Source organism: Choloepus didactylus, chromosome 4 (assembly GCF_015220235.1).
Source record: "Choloepus didactylus isolate mChoDid1 chromosome 4, mChoDid1.pri, whole genome shotgun sequence".
NCBI classification, from domain to species: Eukaryota; Metazoa; Chordata; class Mammalia; order Pilosa; family Megalonychidae; genus Choloepus; species Choloepus didactylus.
In genome coordinates this window covers 42,707,035-42,728,826 of record NC_051310.1, presented here as the reverse complement: position 1 = coordinate 42,728,826, position 21,792 = coordinate 42,707,035, and the positions used below count along the sequence as shown (strand labels likewise).

General features: G+C 39.9%; 1 protein-coding gene across 2 annotated transcripts in view; it reads left to right on the top strand.

Annotated features, from left to right (window-relative positions):
• RAD51B (RAD51 paralog B) overlaps positions 1-21,792 on the top strand; it is a 781,261-nt gene that overhangs the window by 577,989 nt on the left and 181,480 nt on the right. The window contains exon 8 of one of the 2 annotated variants that reach the window (XM_037832462.1): positions 16,356-16,466. The exons of the other annotated variant lie outside the window; for it this stretch is intronic. Within the exon in view, the coding sequence (XP_037688390.1) occupies positions 16,356-16,466 (111 nt within the window). The remainder of the gene's footprint in view (positions 1-16,355; positions 16,467-21,792) is intronic. 2 annotated transcript variants of the gene reach the window in all.

The window sequence follows — 21,792 nt, the reverse complement described above, 5'->3', positions numbered from 1 at the left end:
GAAGAAACCATCATGAGTCTTATGGTTATGCATTAACCATGCTTCCCCCTTGATATGCAGAGATTAAACCCTCTGGTCCTAGCTGCCTAGGCCAGCTAAAGTAGAAGGAGCCTGGGTTTTAGCTAATGGCATGAGCGCATGGTTCTGTTAAGAGATCTCAGGCCGGGATATACCTGCTATTCCTTATGTTAATGGGTCTGCATCTCTGATCTCCCTCTCCTCTTCTCGGTAGGTAGAGAGGGGAAAAAGTATATAGAGAAAACTTAAGCCAATCAATTCTATGATAATTCCTGTCTGTTCATAACTTTAAGCTTGCAAGTTAAGTTCTTAAACCTTTACTTTCCTTCTTCTCCCCTTTCCTAATGCTTAGGGTAACAGGCACCAGTTAGGTGTGGTGCCTTGGCCATCATCCTGTGGCCCAAGCAGAAGATTCATTTATTCTTTCATCAAATTTTTATTGGGTACCTACTCTGGGCCAGGTATGTGAAGAAAGAGTGGTGAACAAAACAGAAGTCCTGTCCTCCAGGAGCTACATTCCAGTAGAGAGTTTTAGACAATAAGCAAAATAACAAATATATAAGTAATTTTCAGTTAGTGGTAAATGTGATAAGGAAAAAAAAACAGGGTAAATGATAACAGAGTGGTGGCTGTTATAACATACATAGTCAGAGAACACTTCTCTGAGGAGATCACTAAAGTTCAGACCTAGTTGATGAGAAGGATCCAGTCATGGAAGGAGCTAAGGAAAGCATAGTCAAAACAGAAGGAAATAGCTGGTGCAAAGGCCCTGGGGCAGGAGCAAGTTTGGAGTATTCCAGAACAAAAATAAGGGCAGTATGACTGAGGCGTTGTATGGATGTGTGTGGGGGAGATGAAGGTAGTGATATAAGATAAGCTCATTTTCTCACACTTACAAGAGCACTCAAAAGCTAACAAAAATAATTGTCTGATATTATATTTAAAGTTATGCTTAGAGAATAATTTCTTAAAAAACAAAACCCACCACCAAATTTGTTACTTTTCCATTAATCTTTAAGTGCCCAGTCTAACCTCTATTTTACCTCAGACTTCAACTGGAATGCTCCTTTCTAATTCACTCTGCATGGTTTCTTAAAATCAATTCTGTCTTGCAGCTGATACATCCTTCAGAGACCTTAGACCAGTTGGTCACAAAGACCCTTGTGGCTCCTCAGGGCTGTGTACTGTGGAAGTTGCAGCTTAAGGGAGCTTTCTGAAATTGGGCATCTTTCACAGCCTTGTGTGGAAGTTATTGCCTGCAGTTTTCACCAGCTTTCTCTTTCAGAAGTCTTCTTTTGTGCCTGCCACAAGGCAAAAACAGGAAAAGAGATCTGTGTGAAAGAATGCTCTCCCTTTTCCTTTTGTGGTGATTGTGTATCTTAAGAGAAGGCCTCTAAGGTTCCCGGAGCTGTCTGTCTTTTCATGTAAATGGAGCTCTTAAGCCTATTTAGAAGTGTGCGAAAAGCCTGTGGGAGTTGGGTGAAAGATGCAGAGGAGTAACATCAACAACCCATTTAATTTACGCAAGTTCAACTATGCGCTCTCTCTTTCTTGTGTATAATTTAAAATATTGCAGAACTGCAGTTTGCACTTAAACTTTTAATTACATACTATGCATATTACTGTGTACACATATTACTGTGCAGTATTGTAACTACAGAATCATGCATTTTGTACTGGAGATTTAAGGGATTTTCCAGGGTAATTTTGACTATGCAAATTTTGCCTTACATGCCAATTTAGAATGCCACCCCCATGTAAAATCCCACCCCTCTGTATTAGCAATTTTTAAAACTCTGCTGATCCCAAAGTAGAGGAGTAGGCAGAATTGGGATTCATAGTCACCCCTAACCCCCAAACCAGTAGTGAAATATAGAATTCATGGTATTTTACTGTTGTGAGAAGAAAAAGGAATAAGCCGAAAAAACATGTCAGATTTGAACAGAAAGAGAGAGGAGCAAGGGAATCTGAGGCAGGGAAAAATCAGCTTGGGACTCCAAGGTCAGACTAAGAAGGGGCTGATGGGTGTTTCCTGGATGAGACCGTTTCCTGTAGTGAATTCAGGGGAGTGATTCTAGCCATGGAGTCGATAGAGCGTTTGTAAACAGGAGTAACCCCTGCTAGATGGATATTCGCTCCTTTTCTCTAGAATCCTCTTAATCTTTTAACAGTAACAATCATGCAGTTGTTCCATGTGAATGCTGCTGCGTGTGTGTGCATGTTTGTGCACGTGTATTTGTGATGTGTGCTCATGTATTTGTGATATTGCAGATAGAATGGCAGGAAAGAGGAACCAGGGAGACACTAGGATTCAGGGTCCAAAGTTTTAGGAGCAAGTGCTCCCTTTTATTGTTCTGTGGCTGGAGCAGTATTATATGGTGGATTTGAACTCCCTTTCCCCACCCTGTCCCCCCAAGTCAGAATCTATTTCATCAGCTGTAGAACACTTTCCACGTTGGTAGTAAAGAAAAGTACACCATTTAAGCTTTTAACCTAGTTTAGTTGAAATTTAATATTCAGGGACCCTTGCTGTAATATTCTCACTTGACCCCTCCCCTGAGATGAATAGAATTGTGAGCCCCTTACTCCTGGGTTGCAACCCTCCCCACAACTCAGTAGCTCTGAGTTTTTGAGCAACTCTCTGGGCCTCAGTTTCCTTATCTACGTCAAAGAAATGGTACCTTCCTCCCTGGTGTGTCATGAGGGTTTTATGTTACAAGGTAGCTTGGAAGCACTTTTCTGCAACTTTTGCAAATTGCCTATAAAATGAATTGCCTTAGGAGGAGTTTGAACTCAGAAAATTCTAATGCATATGACAACATATTGGTTAAGTCTCTTTGTTACAAGAGAAAAAAAAACGAACAAAACAATCTAACCACTTTAAGCAAAAAGTGGAATTCCATGTTTCATAAATGCCAGGAATGAAAAGGGAGCAGAATAGCCACATGGAAGGGATGGGAAGTGGGAGGTGATGGCTCTCAGGGAGACAGTGATGCTAATGATATATTTTCAACAAAAATTTAAATTTCAACAGGGTTTTTGAACTTAATTTAAATCTTACTTCATAATAACAGTCATTAGTTAATACTTAATTCTTATTTGACGTTTTTAGATTTATGTAATTACATTGATTACACATACAGTAAAAATTATAAGATTTAACAATGTGGTTTTTTTTCTGATGATAGTTCTTGTTTGAACACACAAAACTCACTATATTGTAAGCAAAACAAAATGTCAGGCTTTCAATTGGGAAACCTGAGTCAAATATGCAAAATCTACTGGTAGAAGAAAGTTGTAAGGCCTATGTTCTTTCATAAGGGGCCTAGTCCTTCCCCCTCATCTGACTTGTGGAAAACATCTGGTTTAAATGAAGACTAATGGCAGTCTGATCAGAATCCAGAATGCAAAAATCACAAACAATAGATAGTAGGTAAAATGGATGCCAAAAAACAGTGTTCAAAGAGAAGTTAGCAGTAAATGTATTTTATATGTAAATTTCATCTTTTGGGTCTTTATCTTCTCACTGCCCTATACTTCTCTTCTGGGAGCCAAGGCTCACAAAACACAAGGACGGGCAATTGCCCCACTTTGCCAAACCCTGGAAATGGCTCTGCAAACATGCACAGAGACCACCAGATGCCCTCTGATCCATTGCCTTTTCTTACCACTTCATTAATTTTCATTTAAAATAATGAATAGAGATCTAGGGAGCAGGGCATATTGCTTAAGATTGGGGTACGGATTGTGTTTATCCCAGGACTATGGCTCCTAAATTAGTAGGATGTAGTCTGCCTATTTTGATTAGCTATCCTCTGCTGGTAATTAGGGGTAGGATTGTCATATTGGTCAACATGCCCAGCTCATTTGGGACCACCCTAAAGTAAGTCTGAATACTTAAAAAAATTCCCAGTCTTATAGGAGTGACAGGGGATGACTTACAGGCAAGGATGGAGCCAGACATATTATTAGAAGTTTATACACTTGGCCAAAGAATTTAGCAGAGTGGAAAAAAAGAGGAAGTTTTCTGAGGAGGTAGTGTTTTGGATGGCCTGGAGATTTGGAGAATATATTGGATTAGCCAGTGAGAAATGCTTTTGGAATTAGTGGAGAAGGCCATAGTGCTAGAGACACCTCAAAGATATTTAGCTTTTTAGACACTGGGAAAGGTGAAGTGGATACATGTTGATTACTGGGACTTTTATGGAGCCTTTAGACAGTTATCAGGGGCAGGTACTATTAGTTCAGAGAATGGTTAGTAGAAACTGTTTAGGGGGATTGCAGGAATGCTTAACAAGATGTCAGAAACTTTCAGGATCCAAAGAAAGTAGATGGCAGAGAGTGAGAAAGAGAGGTTAGCATTATGTTTTAATCACCTTCTTTACCACTTTTTCTCATAGCCTTGACTGCATATTACCTGTCCAAAACTGAGGTTATGTGAATGGAGACTGAATAGTATGGTGGATAAAAACATGGAATATGAAGTCTGAACACCTTTGTCTCTCAACTGTGCCTCCAAAATAACATGTAATACTTAATACAAGGTTTGGTGTGAAAGAAGTGAGATAATCTAGGTTAACCAGATTAGGTGGAATACTGTTCAGGTGACCAGATGTCTTGGAATGAGCAGGATAGTCTTGGATTTCAGTTTCCTATCCTGTATCCAGTTCACTTTACTGATAGGGTTTCTTATTACCCTGTTGTCTGGAGTGAATAGACCTTTATGAACTAGAAACACATAATAACTTTTATCAGTGGTTAAAATAGAATTCTTAAACTGGGTTTGAAGGTAGGATTATAATGGCAGTGTTAAGGTATCCTTGGGACAGTGATTTGACTTTAGTAAAGCTTGGTCTCTTAATATTTATCACTCATTTACAACTAAGAGTATCACAAATAATCATTTGGTCCCACCGTGAATATTCTTCTCAATTCAGCTATCGTTTCCTCAGGACCTACCATGTATCAGGTGCTGTGGTGATGGCACAAAGATGAATGAGACACTGCCCTTGTTTTTAACGTGCTACCAGTGGTATAAAATAACTAACTATACAATATGAGGTAGTGAATGCTGTTGTATTGTTATACATCAAGTAGCAAAAAAGAGGAAAATGTAATTCACTCTGGAAGATCAGAGAACTCATAGAAGAGGGAGTGGCTGACTAGCACCTTAAGGAATGAATATGATTAAGCTCAGCCAAATGTGAATTTTAAATATTAATGCACAATTATTTGAGATGTAGTGCTGCCAAATATGAACTGAGTTTATATATGGATGGTCTCATCATATTTGCTCTTCATTCCTTACCCTCCTCATTAGGAAGTCCTTGTCTGACAAAGTGATCAGTGTTTGCATTGTTAGACATAAGCTTTAGGTAGTTCCTTCGCTGGAAGGGGGATGTTTTTTGATATATGTGAATTTATCAAAGGTGATGTGGAATAAGTGAATAAAAGATGGGCTCTGAGGCAGAACATCTGAGATCAAATTCTGACTTAATAGCTGGGTGTCTTTGGACCAATTATATATATTCCTGGTGTCTCTGATATCTCTCTAAAACAGAGATAATAATGGTACCAACCTCACAAGGTTGTTGCCTCAAGTGCAGTAATAAATGTGAAAGCACTCTGTAAAGTGCTGTAAAACTTTGTAAATGTCATTATTTTATTCAAAACATCAGCACACCATTTATTTATGTAGTTCTATGTATGATGCAAAGAACTACAGAGACATAGGACCCATCTTCTAGGAAAACAGAATTGGTATTCTGAATCAGTGCCAAAGTGAGAGACCAAAAACTTGAGTTCTCTTTAGGTGCTCTTTACCCTTAACAGTTGACTTGTGGGTCTGTCCCAGTACATTGCCTCCGATGGCCTGGCGTGCTTCCTCAGCTGGGCAAAGGGCAGTTTTGAAAGGGGAAGAGTACTGTGCTCTTAGGACATTACATTTTTTTGCTCTTTGGAAATTTTTGCTCTTTTGGTTTTGAGTTGTGTGTGTAAATGAGCCAGCTGATTCAGATCCCCAGAGTAGTCCTAAGAATAGGAACACGGTGACAACCACTGATATTAAAAACATACCTCATTTTGTGCAACCAGAGTTAGGCAAATTCACATTGTATTATATGAAAAAAAAATTCCCCTATGCAAACCTGGAAACCTAATTTGATGCCATTGCATTTACTATCAAAGAAACTCTGATAAAGGGCACATGTTTGCCACTGGAAGATTCCAGTGAAAGAATTAGTCCTCTAGATGAGGCAGTGGAAGGAGAATAATGAAGATCAGTAATTTCTCTGCTTGTGGGAAGCAAAATTAAGAAGTTACTTTCACATCAACTTTTTAAAAATTTAACTTCATAAATAAGGTGTACAGTTGGATGAGTTTAGGCAAGTGTGTAACCTACTAACCTCATGTGCCATCACCCCCAAAAGTTCCTTTACTCTCTTTTGCAGTCAATCCCCATTCCCTACCCCTGACCTCAGGCAAACACTGATTTGCTTTCTGACACTATAGATTTGCTCAAGTTTGATTTTAATTTATATTTTGCTAGTTAACAGAAATGGTGGTAGTTGAACATCATGAAGATTTGGGATTAGAATTCCATCTCCTTTAGGAAGGACAATTCTGGTAACTTCACTGAGCCTCAGTTTTCTCATATGTATAAATGATAGTAACTTTTCTATCCAACTCAGAAGGTTGCTATAAAAGATTAAGTGAGATAATAGATGAGAATTAAATGTTGTGGGGTTTGATGGATTATTTGGCAAATATTAATGTTTATTAAAAGAACAGTTCTTCTAGAAATGAACCATTTTATAGAGATGTCTATGTTAGAACTCCCTTAAGGCCTGTGCCTATCCCTGAAGTCCTCCTCCCTATGATATGGAGAGGAAGTGTCTGAAATATTTGTCTCAGAGGCCCAGAATTCAATCTTGTGTCATTCCAACTACAGAATAGAGGACTATTATCTATTATCCTATGTGTATATATATATATCTCCTATGTATGTGTATATATATATATATATATATATATCTTTACACACACACACACACACACACACACACACACACACCTTATGTATGTTTGAATTAACATCAGATTAATCATATCACTTTGGGTATGAACATAATATTAAAATGTTCACAGTGGCTGCTATTTTTTGCCATGCTTTATCATGATTTATTAAACAATTTATTTCATGCACTGCTCTGATTCTGAGGCATGTCAGTTTCATTGTTCCCATTTTCAGAAATAAAACTGAAGTTTTTAGATGTCAAGTAATGTGCCAGAGACCTCCATATAGTACATTAACTGTTATAAATGGCTATTGTTTAAAGCAAGTGACCTAAATTCCACTATATTGTAAACTGTTTGTGTGGATAGGAGAGATTAATATAAAGCTTTGAATCAAGTTCTAACATTTTCCCTTGAGCAGCAGAAAAAAAGAATTGCATTCTCTGCTAGTCATAGAAACCAGGCCAATTTTGTCTGCCATCTCTGGGAGATATCAGTTTAGATACTCTGTAGACACACCTGACATGTTCAGGTCTTGTTTTTCTCAGATGAGCTGTTAGAATGCATGTATATGTACACACACATACAGACACTCACACCACACTGCCATTTGCCTCTGTGGATATATGGGTATATAAGCCATTGTGTAGATTGCACATTTTCAAGGAGACTAAAGATCACCAACTGGTCATTCTCACTTCCTCCCATGTACATTTTGTAGCTTCCCCATAGGGAAGCGAAACTGATGGTGGGTTGGAAGAGACTGAAATTGCTGAAGTAAATTCAGCCAAGTGGCTGCTTATGGATGACCTTTGTCTTCTTGGGGTTAAGAGCAGAGTTACAGAGTTTTGGCTGAATGTCTTGTCACATCCCATTGTAATTAGAATCATAAGCCATGGGCTTTGTGGGTTTTTTCACCTGAAAAGTGATAAACCCAAGAATCAACAGAACTGGGTTTTAGCTCTATCTCTAAATATCTACATATGTGTGAGGATAGCTCTGTGTACCCCAGTGGTTATTTCCCCTCTTCTGTCATGTCCTGGCTTCTAGTCTAGTCCCATAAAGGGATTGTGCCCCCCTGCACTGCCTCGTCTTTGGGACCAAGTGTTCCAGCCTGTCCACCTCTTCCAACTCTTGGCAGCCTGAAGAAGAGCTTTAATAGATATTTTCTTTTCTTTTTCTCATTGGAGAGGGATTGAGCTCTAATGAAAGTTGAGTGAGTTACACAGAACACAAAATCTAAACCCTCACAGGGGCCATTAAATGTTGGCATTTTAATTCCTCAGGATCAGCACATCTTTAAAACATAAGCCAGACCATGTCACTCCCCTGCTTCAAACCCTCCAGTGGTCTCCCACAACCTTTAAAGCCAAATCTAAAGCATTTGTGTTGGCCTCCAAGGTATTGCCTCCTGGCCCTGCCCGCCTCTCCGACCACTCTCCTTGCTCATTCACCTCTAGCCATGCTGGCCTTCTTTGGTTTCCTAGGGATCCCTGAGATATTTCTGCCTTAGAACCTTTACTGTAGACTCTTCTTCCTGGAATTCTCTGCCCTAAACTCTGTGCCACCCCAGAGTTGTCACCCAGATCTCAGGCCAAATGTCCTCTCTCAGATAGGCCTTCCCTAACCATCCTGTCACTAGCTCCACATCCCATATTCTGTTTCCTTACATTACTTATCAGATCCGAAGTTCACCAGCTCACTTGGTCTGAAGCTTCTGGTCATATACAGGTGCCAGTCAGAAACCAATATTTTAGAACCACCCCCTTTTTCCAAGGGTCAGCAAGTAGATTAATACTAGAAATAAATTTCAAATAATCTTGTAATACTTTGTTAACATTAACCCTGGTAATAGCTTCCCAGTCTTCACTTCCATTACCAATCTAGACAATTCTGCTTCTCCATTTCCTTTACTTTGTGATATACCCTGTGATATAGTTCAGTACAGCAAAGGCCCTATAGGATTGCCATAGCCTCAGATATGGCCAATGAAAATGAGCTTGTGAGTTGGAAGGGGAGGGTGGTTCAACCAGGAGCCGTTCATATAGAGGTCAAGCACCAAAATCTAGTGCATAGCTTGAACTCTTCCTTATTAGAAAGTCTGGAATACAAGGATAAGTTTTCAGGATCTTTCCTAATAGAGGAATCCTTTTTTATTTGGATTAAGAGATTATCTTTGTAACTTCCCACAGTCATAGGGTGAACTCCCCAATGACCTTTGCAGTGTAAAGAGCTCTTCCTATAGGATGGTCTAAGCTTTGTGTACTCACAGAAAGTGTAATGTAGCTTGGTTTTTCTAGGGTCACAGAGGTTCAGCCAGCCTCTGGCTGTTATGCACAGCAATTTTATGGGAATAGTTTTAGAGTGTTAACATCTGTAGACCAAGAGCTTGACAAAGACATCACCCAGATTGCCTGGGAAAGGCTCTGTGGAAGCTAATTCTTGAGCTAAGATACTTAGCTCTTTTTGTCCTTGCCTAGCCACAGCAACTCACCCTTGCCATTTCCATCTCTAATGGTAAATGAGCAGTGTGTAGATTTTCTTGTCACCTTGCATTATACATTTTTGTCAAGTTAGGGAGCAAAGCCAAGGCTATCTTAAACTTTTCTAGTGTCTTGGTATTTCCACACAAGATAAGATAGTAAAGGGTTAGAGGATTTATCTTTAAAGATTTCTGGTGAAGATATAGAACTGACTGGATATCTGTATGCCTGATGCCCTCAGCTCCTTCAAGTCTGTGCTCATATTTCTCCTTTTCCATGAAGCCTATCTTGCCCACTCTGTTTAAAGTTATAAACCATTCCTACCCCTTCTGCCGAACCCCCATTACTCTAGTTAGTTTCCCCCCATAGCAATTGTTACTTTCTAATATACTGTATCATTTACTCATTTATTGTGTTTATTGTCTGCCTGTCACCTATAGAATATAAATTCCACAAGGGCAAGATTTCTGTTTTATTCACATTGGATCCTAAGTGCCTAGAACAGTGCCTGGCACATAGTAAGCCCATTATAAATATTCATCAAATGAATGAACTGACATCCCAGTGAAAGGAGAGATAATACAGTGTAGTGGTGAAGAACTTGGGTGTTGGAGTCAAATGATCCTGGGTTTGAATCCCAGCTTTGCCACTTACCAATTGCATGTCCTCAGAAAGTCATTTAACCATTCTGAGCCTCAATTTTCTCTTCTGTAAAATGAGGATTATAATACTAATGTTGTAGGTGTGTTGTAATGATCAAAGGAGATCAATGAGGAGGTGATATAGCATGGTGGTTAAGAACAAAGCCTTTCCATTCCATTAGATCTGGTCTCCAGGCTTTAGCTTTAAGTTCTGGCTCTGCTATTTACCTTGTACAGTCCTTATCATCTTTCTAAGTGCAGTTTCTTCACCTGTAAAATAGATTTAAAAAATGACCTGTCTCATAAAACACTGGGCAGGATTAAAGAAGGTAATCTGTGTGAAGTGCTTAGCAGAGTGCCTAGCTCATAGTAAGGAATCAATTAACTTGAGCTATTTTGAGGACAGTGATAATGATAATATTTGTAAAGCACTTAGTCTTGTTGCTGGCACCGTAACTGCTCAATGGAAAAAATAAAGAACCTACTAAGTTGATGTTACTGTTCTCTTGGCAGCCTCCCTTCTCCAGAGGAAAAAAAGGCTACTACCTTAGGTTATCTTTGTGAGATATTTGTTTCAACTTGATAAAAGAACAGCAAACAATTTTTATGTGTCATACTCCTTTCTTTTTCCTGTAATCATTGAGTTCTGTTACGATTTTAGGGGTTATTTTTAGAGTTTTTAGATTCAGTTGCCATCTATGCTCTACTCCATGAGATGATCTTTGGGATGGACTTACATAACTTGGTTGTAGTCAGCTTGTTCTGAGCTAATGGAATTGACTCCAGTAGCTATGCTTGGGGAAGACTATAATGTCTCAAGGGTTCCATTGGTTTCCAATTCCTCTAGGGAGATAATAGACTAGTAATAAAAAACTCTTCCCAGTTCTGCTCCTCATTTACTGTGTATGTCTCAGCAAGACACTTCACTGTTGCGAGAAAAGAGCCCTCTAGCTAGACTTCCCAGGTTTGAATCCTTGTTCCATTTTGCTGTGTGACCCTGACCAAATAATTCACACTCGCTGTGCCTTATTTTCCAGGTTTGTAGGAAGGAAGGAAGGAGGGAGAGAGGATCCTACACCACAGGGTTTTGTGAGGATTGAGTGAGACTGTATATAAAGGGCACTTGGAAAGTGCTCGATTAATAGTGTTTATTATTATATTTTCTTTATAAAAAACTGAAATGCTCTAGTATTGTGATGTTTTAAGTTTATGAACACTTTCATATTTGGAAGTTCTGAAACATTAGCTTCTGTTCTTGGTGTCCTGTGGATCCAGAAATCATCAGGTAAGGTGTACCTTTGCCTGAAAGGAGTCACAGGTAACCACTGTGTCTTCTTAAAAGTCATCAAATGCAATTGCCTATCAATTATTTAATATAATGTAAGGAAATAACAGGGATTAACTGGGGCTGCAGAAGTGTTCAAGGAAATGTAGGGAGACCCTGAGCTCAGGGCACCTCCTGGGGAAGAGGCTGCTAGCTGAAGCCAGGAAGTTGTACAAGGTGGCTTTTACCTGGCTCTCTGGTCCAGGGCCCAGGTTTTGACTCCTGCCTCACAGACCCAGAATCCCAATGCTTATCACACTCAGGTGGATCTGGTGCTGTTCTTGATCCAAAAGCTCACAGGACAGACTGGGCAATAAAAACAGAATGCCAAATTATCAATTTTACAATGCAAAATAAAGCTGTACTATAAATTGGACAGGCACTCCTGTCTGCCTAGCGCATTTCTCCTTCAAGGCAAGTTAAATGGGAATCAAATTATTGTAAAATTGCTTGGTGAGTGTGCACTTGATAATAGTGGAGTTAACTGATTGAAATGTTTATGTTATCAGTCCCTGTCAGCATCAGTCTCCACACAGATCGACCTGTCAGGTCATCTTTGTGCTCATTTAAGTCACATGGGCTTCCCTGGCAGCCCTAGTTGGGTTTGGAATCAGCACTGCCATCCTTTACCTCTCTGACTATCATTTATGTATAATTTTTTGACTGACCTACTTCCTCCCCACATCCTTCAGATGTATATATTTTTAAATTTCTCTCTAGAACTTCCTCCTCCATCTTTCAATAGATATGGGAATTTTCAAACTATAACTGCCATGCCATCACCACATCTAACAAAATTAACACCCAGGCCATATTTAAATTTCCCTGATTATCTCAAAGATACCCTTTTACAGTTGGTTCATTTGAATCAGGATATAAATAAGTTCCCCACATTGCATTTGGTTGTTTTATCTCTTAACTTTCTCTTGTTCTAAAACAGTCCCCCCACCCCTCCTTTATTTATGACATTGATTTGTTGGAAGAATTGGGTGTAGAATGCCCCACATTCTAGATTTGGCTGATGACTTCCTCATAGTATCATTTAACTTGTTCTTCTGTAGCCCGTATTTCCTATAACCCTGTAAGAAATACAGGAAGACCTGAAGGAAAACCTCAAGCTGAGCTAGAGACGTGATTAGACAGATTAGATTTTTTTAGGCAAAAACACTCTATAGGTGGTGCTGTGTACTTCCTGTTGTAGCATGTCACAAGGCAATAATGTCTAATTATACCACCTTTAATGGTGTTCAAATTGATCAGCAGGCTCAGATGGTAGCAACCTAATCCTTCCATTACCAAGTTCTGTTTCAACTTTTCACCTAATGGTTTTAACATCCATTGATGATCATTGCCAAGTTTCATTATTTTATGGGGTACATATTCTGTCCTTTCATTGTGTAGTCTCTTCTGGGCCAGTAAGTGCTAGTTTATCTCCAGAGGGCCATCTTATTTTCCTTTTTTCCAAGTTCTGAGTTTGGGTGGGATTGAGGGGACTTCTCTGTGATCTCTATTGACTACCTGGTAACTGACTGAATTTACTTCAAAATAATATGCTAGTATGTTGTATTGATTGAAATTATTTGAACCTCTAGTTGAGCCTAGCTGCTGACTTTGAAAGCATAAACAGAAAAGTGGAAAGCTTGCTTGTCATGTTGAAAAGGAACTGGCAGAAAAAAAATAGCCATTTTTGGAGTAGTGGAACAAATCAGAGGACTTTGCTTTGGCTTATAATGCTTCCTTTCTCCAGGGCAGGAAAACTCTGAAGTTAAAGGCATCTCTTCTGCCTGTGGAGGGAATTGGAGTGAAGTTACCAGGTTGGGCACTGATGACACAGTCATTTGAAGATTTTTTTTGGTTGTTGTTTTGTTTCAGTTCTTGCTCCCCTAATTTGCTAAGGAGTCTTTCATAAAGATTTTTCCTAAACCATGTTGCATATGAATTAGGACTTTTCCTTTCCTCTATAATGGGGCCTGGTATTCTTTGATGTGTTTTAGCAGAATTTAGTTTCTAAATACAGTCTGAAACTTAGCCTCCACACACATGCACCCTTGACTGTCTCAGCTGATGTATTATCATTTTGCTGCAAGAATCTGTCCTGTAGGAACCAACTTCAGTGGTAAGAGAGGATTATGGAGAACTTTGCTTCTCCTTCCAGAAAGGTTGGGATATGCACACTTGAGAAACTGATGCAGAGAGTCCTCTCCAGTGTCTTAGCCTAGGAGTCTGTTTCTGTGCTTCTCAAAGAGGTCCTTCTAGAGGCAGATGGACTCTTGGTATAAACGCCTGGTCTCTTATTGTAGAAAGATGGTTGGTTACCTTTTTAGTGACATCCAGTTTCTGGAGTTTAAGGTCCTCCTCTGAAATATTCTGCAAATCTAAAATCTGTATTAAATACATAATTATAAATAATTAAATATTACATTCTTATGATATTGGGGGATCTGCTGTCATTTGGAGTGACCTTCCACATAACTCTCTGTCAAATTGTTCCCATCTTTCAAGGCCCAGCTCAAATGACACCCTCTCTAAGTCCTCCAGTGAGAAGCCATCTCTTCCCATCTTCCAGACTTCCATAGCTCTCTCTTATCCGCTCTCTTATGACAAGGATTATTTGCTCCCTGTCATTATAGTTTGTTCATATACTTGTGTTACTTCTCCTTCTTAACAGCAAAGTATCAGCCTTTGCTTTGTTTTGCCCATAATTAGTATTTAATAAATATTTTATTTAAGTAAATATTTATTATAAATATTTTATTTATTAACATTTTTAATATTAATAGTTAAATATGCCTCTTTGCAATCTTCTCCTTAACCTACCTAGCCCCAGATATGATTTCTTCTCACTTCTTGCTTCCACTTTCCTCTCTTGGGAACTCCTTAGTTGAATTAATGAAAGGAATCATTTCTGATAAACCATAACCAGCACTTACAATGAGCCTCATTTTAGTAACAGAGCATCACAGTCAGAGAGAGCATAGAGCTTCTAACACTACTGATAGTCATCTTTTGAGGAGAAAAAGTGAAGCCAAGATCTAGCTGCAGTGGGCATCACAACTTCACAAGAAGTTCATCCTTATGTCAGAAAGATACTGAGACCCAGATTTCTCATGGGGGTTTATTCTTTTACCATTGGTCTGTCTCTCTCTGGGAAGTATAACTTCCCTTCCCTTCAGAGTGAGGGAGTATAAAAAGGATGGGATCTGAAGTCTGTAGACCTGAATTTAGGTCCAAAATTCCATTTATATGATAAAAACCTTAGGCAACTCACTTCTCTCCAGTGTATAAAAAGGTATAAATACCTGCTTATCACTGGGTGACAATGAGGTTCAGATGAGAGTTTATATTCATATATATGTATGTATTATATACATAGTACCTCCATTACATTAAAGCAACATAAACCATTTTTCCTCATTAACATGTTATTTCAAAAGTGACAATTTGACATGGGTGAGAATTGGAGCCATATTATGATCTAAATAACGCTACCTGCTTCCTGGTGCAAACAGTTCCTACACCTGTTGGCACCTCATTTTCCTGTCCTGTGAAATGGGCAAGAACAGTAGTTGTCCTAGAGAAAAAATTTGCCTGGGGAAGAAAAAGTGCAACCTTGGCATAGGGCTGGTAAATTACTATTTCATTTCTTCAAGGGATGTTTAGAACACCACAATAGTTTTCCTAGTGGCATGTTTGAACATGGTGTATCTAACTGAAAGGACTGATTTTCGAGTCATACAGATTTTGCTGCTTGCTGCAAGGTAGGCAAGTTGCTTAATGTGTTTATCCTTAAAGTGGAGGAATAGTGTCACCTTCCTCGTAGGTTGCAGTAAGGATCAAAGGAGATTATGTAAATAAGGCACTTAGTAGGGTGTTTGGCACCCAGTGGGTACTCAGTATTAGTTTTCTTCTCCTAGACTGCATGTTATTCTTCCATTTTCACCCTCATCAAATAGCATTTATTACAGATTTCAAATAAGGCATAGTACAGGTGCTTTTACTTTAAATAAAGAGGTACTGAAGGAAGGTCGGCTTGAGGAACCCAGATGTGTATGTATGTATGTTTGTTTGGTTTGTGATAAACAGTGGTAGCCTCTCCCCTTCCTCCCGTGATTCCGAGCCTGCTGAGTCACTCTTCCAGCCCCTTGGCCCTATGGTCTCTGGCTGTGTCTATGGAATACAGCAAAACCCACAAGAAACCAGCACTAATAAATGGCAGATCATTCTGAGGGATTTTGTTTGCGTTCCTGTGCTTGCTCTCCTGATGAGATAGGAAATCTTTAATAAGACTTTTCCTAAATGATATTGCATGTGAAACAGGGATTTTTTCCTCTGTTCTAACAAATGACCATTTAATGAGGTTTCCTTTTATTTTTTTTCTTCATCTTTCCTGCTTCTCAGTACATTCCACAAAGAGCTTGTTCCTCTGCTGGTTACTGATTGATGGTTCTACTCGGTGTGCCCTTTAATTTTGCAATAAACCAACTAGAAGTTGAGACCACAAACTTAAAGAGAATTGACTTATTTGACTGGATTCACTGGAAGAACAGGCAGATTTAGTCATTTCAGTGTGGTCCTGGGAAGGGCAGGAGGAGTCTGTGAGAAGGAACACTGTGTTGTAAATAACTTGGCAGACAAGAGTTTGCTTGTCCTCCCATTTCAAAGCAGCTGGACATCCACCCTCAGCAGTGGTCCCTTTCCAGGCCTTGATGGGAACAGGAAGTCTTCCACAAGATGTGCTCAAGCTCCAGGATTCTGAATTCAGTGAGACATTAGATATGCGAAAATGGACAGATTCTGTGCCCCTTATTTTCAGCTATGGGTGTACCTTAAAGGACTGCAGGATTACAAACCCACTTTGGTCCCCCACCCTTTCAGGTCTGGCCTCTTGGCTGGATGACTTCAAAGACCAAGGACAAATCTCTGCCCCTGCAGCCTTCATCCCACTTGTGTTCTTCTCCAAAAGGCAGGAGCACCATCAGGATGCAGGTACACTGATACACTTAATGAATCAATTTCCAAATTTATTAAGAATCAATTGTTTTTTCTCGTTTAGTACTACCATTGTACAGAGTAATCAGTCTGAAAAATAAATTAAATATCATTTCAAGTAGGAAAACAAGAACAAACTTTTTGAATGTTTCAAATGGATCCTAGGTAAATTAAATACATCCCTTATAGAGTGTTTAAAAACACAGATACTCATTGGGGCCCTCATTACTTATTTTTGTATCATTTACCCTGGACAAGAACTTTAATTACTGCTTACTAGGTAAATAAGGTCTATAATGTTCCAAAACCCAGGCTTCTTCATTCCTTTTCCACTAACAACTTGAGCATTGACAAATCATGGAGTAGTTTGGTTCACTGACTAGTTTAAACAACCCTGGCCCTTTTGACGCTGTGCTGTGTGCTCTGGCCTTGGTGATGAGAGGGACCTAAGATCTGTTAAAAAGCCAGACTCAGCAGGGGCCTCTCTTCCTGTTGTTGGAACTGGACTCTCCTGGCCTTTTTGGGAGAGCTAATGGACCACTGCATCTTGTAGCCAGTGTTCTTCCTCTTGGGCCGGTACTGTTGGAGGATATTTCTCTTTGATGTGCCATACAGCAAACACTAGGTCTTACATATCCTTCCTTGCACTTTAAAGTGAGATTAATTTCACCCCAATTTGGTTGAAAACTTCCTAAAGGAGAAAATTCAGTGTACTAAATGGATGTTTAAGCTTTTTTAAAGTCAAGAAGATGGTAACCACAGTTAGATTATAGTCTTGAGATTTGTTTGAAACTATTGTCATCCTATTTTGATTTCTTTGTTCAGCCCAGGACCTGAAACCATTTTTTTCTGGGGCATGGAGGAAATTAAGATTTTCTGTACAAAAGCATTTTCCCCCAAAATGAGCCTCATACCTTTATATACATACATACATACCTTATTGAGGAGAGGAAGGAGGGAAACTGCCTTTTTATTTCTCCCCACTGTTAAATGTTCAGTCATTGCCTTGAGCCCTGTCTCAATACCTGCTATTTTATGTGTTGGATATTATTTTGTCTACATAAGGAGCTGACCCTTCCTTAGAGAGATCCTGGAGTCCAGGATGATCAGATAAATTAATTTATTTGTGTCTTCTGTTATGCTTGTTTCTTTTACTTGTTTTGACAATAAAAGTCCTTACTAGTTTCTCAAAAACAAAAACAAAAACAAAAAACGTAGATACTCTTATCATTTGTGTTTAAGGATTGCTACAAACCCAGTGCTGCTCTCTATGGGTTGAAGTGAAGCTGGAAAGACAGATGCCTAAATAGACTTTGCCCCACTGACAACTCCCGTTATAGATTCAAATGTTCGTGCCTCTAGCACATTTAACTAGCTAACTGCCTGTTCTTATTTTGTTCTTATGTGGCAACTTTTCTTCTGAAACTCTTGTCATCATATTTTAGCAGAAGTGAAAATATTAACAGAGTGGTTAGTGGCCAAGACAGAAATAGAATCCAGGAGTCTGTGTCCTTTCCCTTGTCATACCTGCTGGAGCATGGTTCCTCCCTGGCCTGAGGACTCAATGTTTCTAATTCCAGCAGACAGAATTCTAACAGTCAACTGGTTTCTCTTGCTACTGGAAATTTGTTTTATTCTTAAACATTTTGTACAGTTTTTCTTTACATGTGATTTTGCATGAAGCAACATGGGACATGGTCAATCTGATATCAGCCAATGTCTTGGTCAGAGGAAATTAATCAACAAATATCTAAGAGGCCGTGGGTTTTCATATTGAGAGCCTTTTATGTGGTAGAAACAACGTAGACTAGAGAGCCAGACAGACCTAGTGTGAATCTGGCTCTCCCACATGCTAGCTATTTGGTCTCAGAAAATTGCTCACTTCTCTGAACCTCAATTTCCTTATCTTCAGAACTAGAAAATAATATTTACCTCACTGAGTTATGACGATGAAATGAGCCAGTGTATGTTAAGCACTTGGTACAGGGTTTGATATGTAGGAGGCGCTCAATTAATGTTAGTTTCCTCTCTTTTCTCTCCCCCTTGTTTAGAATGGGGCAGGGATGCACGCACAATTTCATAAAATTTACACAGTAAGTGGAGAGACAAGAATGGCACACATGAAATAGAGCAATGTGCTATATTACTTGGTACTAATTCTAAGTACAGTAGGGGTGTTAGGAACTGAGAGGTCTTTGGGGCTAGAAGAGTTAGGAAAGGTTTCATGGAAGAGAAGAGACTTGAACTGGTCCCTGAGAGATGGGAACTTTTTTTTTAAATTCAGTTTTATTGAGATAGATTCACAGATCATACAATCATCCATGGTGTACAATCAGCTGTTCACAGTACCATCATATAGTTGTGCATTCATCACTCCAATCTATTTTTTGAATATTTTCCTTATACCAGAAAAGTAAAAATAAGAATAGAAAATAAAAGTAAACAAGAACACCCAAATCACCCCCTCCCCCCACCCTATTTTTCATTTAGTTTTTGTCCCCAGTTTTCTACTCATGAGATGGAAACGTAAAGAAGAATAAAGGAGGTCATTTCAAACCGGGGCACCTGGGGTGAGGATGAGACCCAGAGTGAATGAACCATAAGAAATAGAGAAATTAGATCAAGAATGTCACAAGCTTCAGGATAGAACAATAAATAAACAGCTAATATTTGTTAGGCACCTACTAAGTGCTAAGCACTGTCTTAAGTGATTTACCTGAAATCATACAGCTGATCAGTGGCAGAGCTGAGATTGAAACCCAACCAGCCTGACTCCAGAGACCAACCTCCTCACACACAACAGCTGCCACGGTTATTTCCCAGCTTGCCTCACATGTTAGTGAGGATCAGCTAAGATACATACTCTGAACAGCACTTGTAAAATGCCGTCATTATTCTTGTTAATAATGTCAGATGAGAGGTGAACAAGATAGCCAAATGAAAATGAAAGAGAAAAAATTATAGGATTGGACCCACGTTCAGTTGTATTGGGCAAGGTTAGCCATTGTGCAGCACATGTGCCTCCCTGCCCCCTCTCAGAGCTCCTTCCTGCTGAACCTGCCACGGCCTCACATTTCCTCTTGGAACAGTGCTCCAGGTTTGGCCATTTTCAAACCACCCAAATGGACCCTGAGGATGAAAAACCTGTTTGACATCTTTATGCCTCAAGTGTGAGGCACATCTTTGAGTAGGATGTCTGTTTTATGGGCTGGTGGCTCGTGATTGGCTTGCTAGTGACCATGATGGAAGTTCTCCTCTCCAAGGACATTGCCATGAAAGAAGCCTGTCCCTATTCACTTTGTAAATATTTAGCCATTTTAATGTATTTGTTCTGGGCCTATTCTTCTTGTGTTTCTCCTCTGCTGACTCTTTAATTGTAGGTTATTATAGTTTGTCTGTATTATGTCATTTATTTAAGCACAGACTCAGACAGTATTGCTTGGTTTTTTTTTGTTTGTTTGTTTTGTTTTTTAATACCTCATAGAATATCCCTTCCATGAAGACATCAAATAAATAGTTTTTGTTTAAGAGCGTATCTGATGAGGCTGCTGACTGGGAAATTTGCCCCTAGATAGAACTTTTGACCTATTTTGGAACAGAGAGTGAACAACTTTGCTTCTATTTTATACCACAGATCCACTCTGGAGAGAGAACTGGTTGCACCCATTCCATCACTGATGGATACCCTTTTATTCTGGGCAAGACTTGGTGGCATAGAGATACCAGGAGTCCGACCTGAGTTGGCCTGTCCTCCACTTGGAGGCTTCTCAGAGGCGGGATGATACCACTGGTTCCCCTGGGCTTCAGCTCCACCCTACTGTAAGCCACCTCTCAGTGTGGCTGGGCTGGAGAATGTCAATGTCAGTGTTTGACATGTTGTATTCCTCCAAGAGCCATATTTCAGGGAGCAAGTGACTCAACAGAGCTTTTTTCTTGTCTCAGATGAGTCTAAGGAGGGGAAATCAGTTAATATCAGCTGCCTGTGATGGACTGATCACGAAGCTGTGTCTCTCTTATCCTCCTTGCAAATCAAAGGGAGGGGAATCCCCAGAGCCTAGGAGCACACGTGAATAGAAAGCACCATCAAGTAACAAAAACACCTAAAAAGGTCAGCAGAAACTCAGGGGGCTGTTGGAAATTCACCTCCCCTGCCTTTCTTTGGGCTTAGTGGGCAGTGGTGAGGGAGTGGGCGAAAACAACCAAACAAACTTCACACCAAAGCTACTTGGCCACAGAAAATGTACAGTGCAGCTGAAAGCTGGTAGGAAAGTTCCTTCCACGTCCGTGCAAACCTCAGAGACATCTGACAATTGCCCTTGTTCTTTTCCGGGCCCCGGTCAGCCAGAGACTTTTTTGGCCCCACGCTAACTGCAAAATTGCACATATTTGGCGACTGTGCCATTTGAAGCCACTATGAATGCACTGTCGCAGTTCACCAATGTCCCGTGTGATTTCCTGCAGCGGGCCCAAGAGCACTAACAGGATGCCACCGAGGTCAGGCTGAAGGTGGAAACAGCACACCACTCAGCCTGCTGTTTGTGTCCTCATTACAACTGTCAGACCTGGAACCAACACGTGTTAACCTCAGCCCTGTCAGGGTCAGTGGAACAATATGCTGACAGTGGAACCAGAGCCCTCCATGCCTACGTCCACGGCATGATAGATAGCTGCTGGCCCAGGGTTTCCACCGCATCCCTTTGCGTGCCCACCCCAGCAGAAGTAGGCCAAGGAGCAGAGTTGTCCTACAGTGCTGCTCAGTTATCATGTGTGTTTGTGTTTATTGTGGCCAAATGGCACATGTAGTTCTAGCCCCAATGCATTTCGTCTGAACTCCTTGTTTGAGGCAGTGGCTGGAATGGAATGGAAGCAGAATGGTCATTCTCTCTGTGATTAAGTGTGTGTTTGTGCAAAACTAAGGAGATTCTTTCCTCTTCCCCCATCTGCGTTGCCTGAAACCGAGCCAATATCTTCTCCAGGGACTCCCCAATTAGGCAGAGTATTTGTCTAGTTGCCTATGAATCTCACAGTGAAATCTACAGAAGGGATTTGTCCTCAGAGTCAGTAATAAGAGAACTACATTTTATTAAGATTGAAAGTATTCCTACCACAAACACAAAATTATTTGAAGTTGCCTCCCTCATTCTTTTTTTCCCTCCTTTCTTCCTCAGCCACTGCCAAATTGGTTCTGTACAGGATGGATTTCTTAAGGTTGGAAATGTTGGGAATCAGTGACAATGGTGGAATTTTAAGTACAATACTAATGCTGGTGCGAATTGAAACATATGTAACATCCTTCTTAGCAGCCTGCTACATTCGCAGTCAC